This window comes from Convolutriloba macropyga, chromosome 6 (genome assembly GCF_964194025.1).
Source record: "Convolutriloba macropyga chromosome 6, txConMacr16.3, whole genome shotgun sequence".
NCBI classification, from domain to species: Eukaryota; Metazoa; Xenacoelomorpha; order Acoela; family Convolutidae; genus Convolutriloba; species Convolutriloba macropyga.
Genome location: NC_134473.1, coordinates 4,966,923 through 4,972,922, shown reverse-complemented (window position 1 = coordinate 4,972,922; position 6,000 = coordinate 4,966,923). Strand labels below are relative to the sequence as shown.

Sequence of the window (6,000 nt, the reverse complement as noted above, 5' to 3'; positions counted from 1 at the left end):
GTGAGTTTCACCTCTACTCGCACGTTTTTTTTTTTGTAAACCATTGACAAAAATGATGAAATTCCAATTCTTGAAAAACCACCAAAAGACACCAGAATTCGAAGACCCTACCTCTCAAAAAAGTTTGGTAATTGAAAAATTCCACACATCAATGAGAGAAAACTTTCGCTGAAGTGTCGCTGAAGTTTTCGCAATCAGGAAAAAGAGCTAGCTGCATTTCCAATAACTGCTGCATATCTCATTTAACCCGTACAGATTGAAGATTGACTTGGAGTTAAAACTTACAACGATGAGAGAATTTTCCCATATTGATCTTCGGGCAATTTGAACTTACGTGATGAGAATGCTGTCTTATGTCACGGATAGTGACACCGTTGCAAAACAGACAGAATTCGGTTACAACAGAGTGTTCAACAGCGAAATTATCCTTAGTAGCGAACGAAAAAACCCCACAACCAATAAGATTCTTAAGACATTTTTCTGCCACTGTGGAAAATCAGCTGATCTGCTGTTGTTGTTGATACAGTAAATTTTTTTCTATGCAATCAACATTTAATCAAAGTACGGCTTCTAAGTCAGGTATCGTTTTCAAAGCAGAAGAGATTTGAAAATTTAAAGTGCCAGAACCAAATTGATCTCAACGGCTAGTAGTTTCATGCTAATGGAATGGCAGTGGAAGGTTTTCATTTTATGTGGTTGGCCTTCGATTTTCGAGAAAAAAACCGAATAGCCACATAGATGAAACTATCATTAGGCGTTTATATTTTTGACAGGCTGGCATAGTCGGTCCAAGTTGTTACAAATTGAACTTTTGCAATATTGCTACAGGCCTAGAAAGCTTTGGCAGAGCTTTAGAAAAACTTTAAATTCCTTAAAAGAAGATGGAGTTCTTTATAGGCATCTGATTGAAGCATTGGTTTGAATCTTTGAGCTCTTACTTGATGAAGCGAGGAGAACTTCAAATGTTCATGCAATACATTAAAGCACTATAGATGGATTCCTCAAATCACGAGTTTGTCTTTCTGAAAAGGGGAGAGAAGGAAAACAAATTATAAGAAACGCCTACTTCACGTGAGGAAATCGACTGCTGATTTTCGATTCCTCAAACTGTATTATCTGTTACGTTGGTTAGCATTGTTATGATAACCAATTTGAATGTCAATTCAATAACAAAAACCTTTTCTATAAAGATACAGTCCATTGAATTGTCACAGTAACCAAGGCACTAGACCTCAAATATGTTTCCCAATTTTTATCTAGCCGATGATAATAAATTTAATTTTCCGTAATTTTGATTAGTACAGATACGTCTAAGTTATACCGCTCATCTGAAGAAATATCTCACTTGTTTCATATGATGACACGATAGACGGCAAGGGGCAAAAAGACATGCAACACGATGCAATAGTATTTTGACAAAATCTTTAGTTTTATTATAATTAAAGTACAAAAATAACAAATTGTTAAAATTGCATAAATCTAATAGCATATTATGTCACGCAAAAATTGAGTAAATTAAACTAAAGACGTCATGTACCTCCTGTGCGCTGAATGACGTCATCTGTTCAGTTGCAACTAAAGCATCGAATTCAGCTACTGTTTTCAAACTCTAGATATTAACTTATTGACAGCACTGACAGCTAATAACAATTTCCTAAAATTTCAGCAGAAACTGGTTGGAGCATCATTAATTTAATTCATAGCTGGCAGATTAGTGGTCAATATTCACAAAGTAGACTAATGAAACCCCATATTAAAGAGGCCACTGAGACCGAACACAAATATACTCTGAGCAAAAGTGAAATTCATACTTTCATTTCTCGTTTTCCAATCAAATTTCATAACACTACTTTGTTTCTAATAAAAGAGAATTGTACTTTTGAGATAGGCAGTTGTAAGCGTTTGTGAAAACCATTTGTAATGAGCAAACTGTATCAAAATTGGTATCAACCCGTCAGTATTTTCCTCTTTTAGCTCAAGCGTAATCCCGAGACATACCAAAACATGTTCACGTAGAAAAAATTAAAATATAAAAATTGCAACGTATTGGAACAAAAAATAAAAATACTGCAACATATTGCAAAGTATTGCAAAAATATATTGCAAAAATAAAAAGTTTGCAACCTATTGCAACAAAAAATAAAAATATTGCAAAATATTGCAAAAAATGCAAAAAACAATATTGCAACATAATGCAACGAAAAATAAAAAATATTGCAACCTATTGCAAAATATTGCAAGAAAAAGTAAGATATAAAAATACTGCAACATATTGCAAAGTATTGCAAAAATATATTGCAAAAATAAAAAGTTTGCAACCTATTGCAACAAAAAATAAAAATATTGCAAAATATTGCAAAAAAATGCAAAAAACAATATTGCAACATAATGCAACGAAAAATAAAAAATATTGCAACCTATTGCAAAATATTGCAAGAAAAAGTAAGATATAAAAATATTGCAACATATTGCAAAAAAAATAAAAATATTGCAACATATTGCAAAATATTGCAAAAAAATTGCAAAAAAAAATAAAAATATTGCAGCAGTTGTAAACCTTCTCATAAAGGCCTAAATCACAGAAAAACACATTCTGCTACTCTAGAATAACTGTTAAACTTAGAGTAAGACAGATCTCTTCTTCAACTTACGTGACAATCTCCTCTGGAATCACCATAGCAACCACCAGCACACTCCTCGTGACAACACTGAGAGTCTTCGGGTCCATAACAACGCAAGCTAGTCGAGGAATTGTCGTTCTTCTGACACTTGGAACTGCATACAAGGCGAGTCACTGAAATTGAAAAGATTATGAAATTTATTCAAACTTCCTAGCATGTTTTTCAATAACTTAGAAGAATATAATCATTTTTCCCAGAAACTTGGAAAAAATTGCAGGGTCATGATAAAGCTTATATGACTCATGCTTTAAATTTTAGAGTTGCGCCAGAACCTCTTGATGTTAAATAAAGTAAAACAAAATTTTCCGTTCTGTCAGAAAGTGACAATTTTTTTTATTTTGCGCAATCATTTTTGTCTACAACCCTCGCAAATTAGCTACTCAAACTGATTCAATTAGTGGAGAACAAATCAAGATTTTCATCACAAGAACTTACCGATAAACGTAGCCAGTTTTCACAATTTTTGTAACAAAAAATATTTTGAATTATGCTTTGTTTTCAAAACAAACAAACAAAATGAGTGTTAAGGTACATTATACAGGAGTTTTTAAATTTTTAATAATTTAACGAAACTTACTTTTTCAATTGTTATTTTCAATGAATTTAATTTAAACAAAGGTAGTTACGCAAAGATTAATGGTAATTTGTGATAACCGTTAATTTCACAATTTTGTCTGTCAAAAAATCATCAGATATGTCAAGTTAATTGAGACAGTAGAAATTTTATTTGACATTACGCATAGATTCCCAAATTTCAAAATCAATGAAAATTGAGATCTATCAAGTTCAGTGGAAAAATTGAGTTCTGAATGAAGATTTCCATTGACTCCATATTTTTCTCCCTTAAAAAGTTATATTTACTACAAGGACGTTCGCTAATATGCGTTCACACAAAATGTTCCGACCCGATCAGGTTTGTCTACCAATTGAGGAAGAGATAGATAACTTCCGAATATTCATATATCGATCAAAAAACAACCTGATTATGGAATCACATAAAACTTGATTTCTGATAAAAACCAACTTCAAAATGATGAAAAAAGAATGTTTATCAACTACGCTTGTTAAGAAGTTTCACTTATACTTCATAGGAGGCAATTAAGACCTGTCATTAACCATAATAAGTCAACGACTACAAAAAGAATGGCAAAACCGAAAAGAAATAAGCTAAATTAACGAGAAGGCGTTGTCACAACCGCTAAATCCACAGACTATTCATAAAAAAAAAACATTAAAAATCTTCAATTGAGCATTTTCTCAACGCAATTTGGGCCTTTACAATAGTTTATAATGCGAAAAGGAAACAAACAAAAGTCAGAATTGCAATCACCCAAAAATCACACCCTTTCTTATGAAAATGCGTAGCGAAGCCGAGAAAAAATTTGAAAATTAAATCATTAAATACGTTGAGTGACGAGAAACAAGATGCGACCTTAATTCATTAGAAAGAAGATGCGACAGTTCAATACAGGGACCAAACAACAAAGAAGATAGAAATAAGATATAGGTGACAAAGCTGAGTGAATCCACTGACCTCTTTTTCAAAAATTCGACACCTTTCAACTTAAAACAAAAACAGATTATCCTGCAGCTACTCAAGTAGCCAGTTATTGTACTAATCAAGGTGACTGCACCCTAAGATCACAAAAAGAAAAAAACAAGGAAAGACCTCAAAGTTTGACAAATATTCATCGAAACCTCAGTGTTCAAGCCATTAAAGCTATAAATCTCAGAAAACCAAAAAAACTTTAAATTAAAGAAACGATTTAAATTTGTTTTTTTTCTTTTGATTCCAATGCGTCTTCTCTGTAAAGGTCTTTGTGAAGAAGACAACAAAAGAACTAAAAATTTTGAGCAGTATCAAAAACTCACGAAAGGTTTATGAAAGCACAGTTGCAGTTTTAAAGACATCAGCCATGAAGAAAAATCGAAAACAGAAATACTGTTGGAGCAATAGTAATTCAATGAGCTCTGTCAATAATGAGGCTAAGATCCTTGCAGACAAAATTGAATACACAAAATGGGACTTTCAAGTAATCTTTTTTTGAAAACAGTTAATTGAAAGTGATCAAAGTCTTTACCGATTATATTAAAAATCGATAGAAGAAATTGAGGCCTCCTATTGTCAAGAATATGTTGCATGACAACAAAAAAACGACAATTAGAAGTAAAGACAAAGGGAAATCCAATAAATTTTGCCATAGAACGATTTCGATAATAATAATTAAATTTATAAGCAATTCACTGAAATTTTTGAGCAGCTTTTTTTGTGCTTTTTTATGTCAATTGGAGCTGTCATTGATGGGGAAAATCAAAAATGCAACAATTTTCAAAAAACTTTATACAGTTTTTACGTAAGAAAGCAAAGAAGCCATTGGTTAATTAAAAAAGAACTATAAAGAGTGTCTTTTTCTTCACTTGGAATGAAACTTGCCTTGTGTATTGACACTAAGCCACGTATGGACAGAAAAAAGGGAAAAAACAATTTGCAATCTTCAAATCTAATCTTACTTTCTTAAACAATTGTTTTCAAAGTCATAAGAGGCACTAGATACCATGTCGAAGCGATTTATAGGTTCAACTATAGCTCCTAAAAACAATTGGAACTTTGATTAATAGCACAAAGTCATGATTCAGTGAAGAGAATGAAAAATGAAGGCAAATTAAAAGAAAGCAATAAAATTTTTCGCATTTACAGTCATACGCATGACAACTATAAGCCTTTCTCTCAAAGACTAAGGTTTAATTTGGCTTTGACTTCAAAAATTATTTTGTCTGTAATCAACTTAATAAAAAAACAGAAATGTGGAATTTTTTTCGAAAAGACCCAGCCCAAATAAAATCTGAATAATTTTGACTTTAGGAATCCAGGTTGAGTTAAAACGTAGCCCTATTTCCTGCGCGTCCAACAAAATCAAATTATTCTTCTATATTTCTGCAAATTAGGTCAAATAGCAGTCAAGAACTCTTAAAAGTCTAAAACTATTCTTTTGTTTTAATTTCGCATTATAACCAACTGAAAACATCTTGATTTCCAAATGCATAAACAAACTCGACCAGTAATTTTTTGTAATTTTGCTTGATTTGTGTTCTGGTCCTGATTTTGGGTGTTCAAAACCACATCTGTTCAGACATTTGTTTGTTAGAATTAACCCTCAATCAGTCTATGCATGTTACTTTTGAGCAAGTGAACCGCATTTTCAATAGTGCTATTTTTTGGATCATTAGCGACATTCTCATTTGCAAGAAAATTATATTGACAATTAAAACCAAGGACGCGTTCATACAAAAGGGAAACTGATCAATCAAACGTGTGATA

General features: G+C 32.0%; 2 protein-coding genes across 3 annotated transcripts in view; both read right to left on the bottom strand.

Annotated features, from left to right (window-relative positions):
• Positions 1-6,000, bottom strand: part of LOC142341447 (uncharacterized) — a 545,892-nt gene that overhangs the window by 528,329 nt on the left and 11,563 nt on the right. The gene's annotated exons all lie outside the window — the stretch shown is intronic.
• LOC142340653 (receptor tyrosine-protein kinase erbB-2-like) overlaps positions 2,577-6,000 on the bottom strand; it is a 46,634-nt gene continuing 43,210 nt past the window's right edge. The window contains exon 5 of the mRNA XM_075391344.1: positions 2,577-2,794. Coding sequence (XP_075247459.1) covers positions 2,643-2,794 — 152 coding nt within the window. The 3' untranslated portion in view covers positions 2,577-2,642. The remainder of the gene's footprint in view (positions 2,795-6,000) is intronic.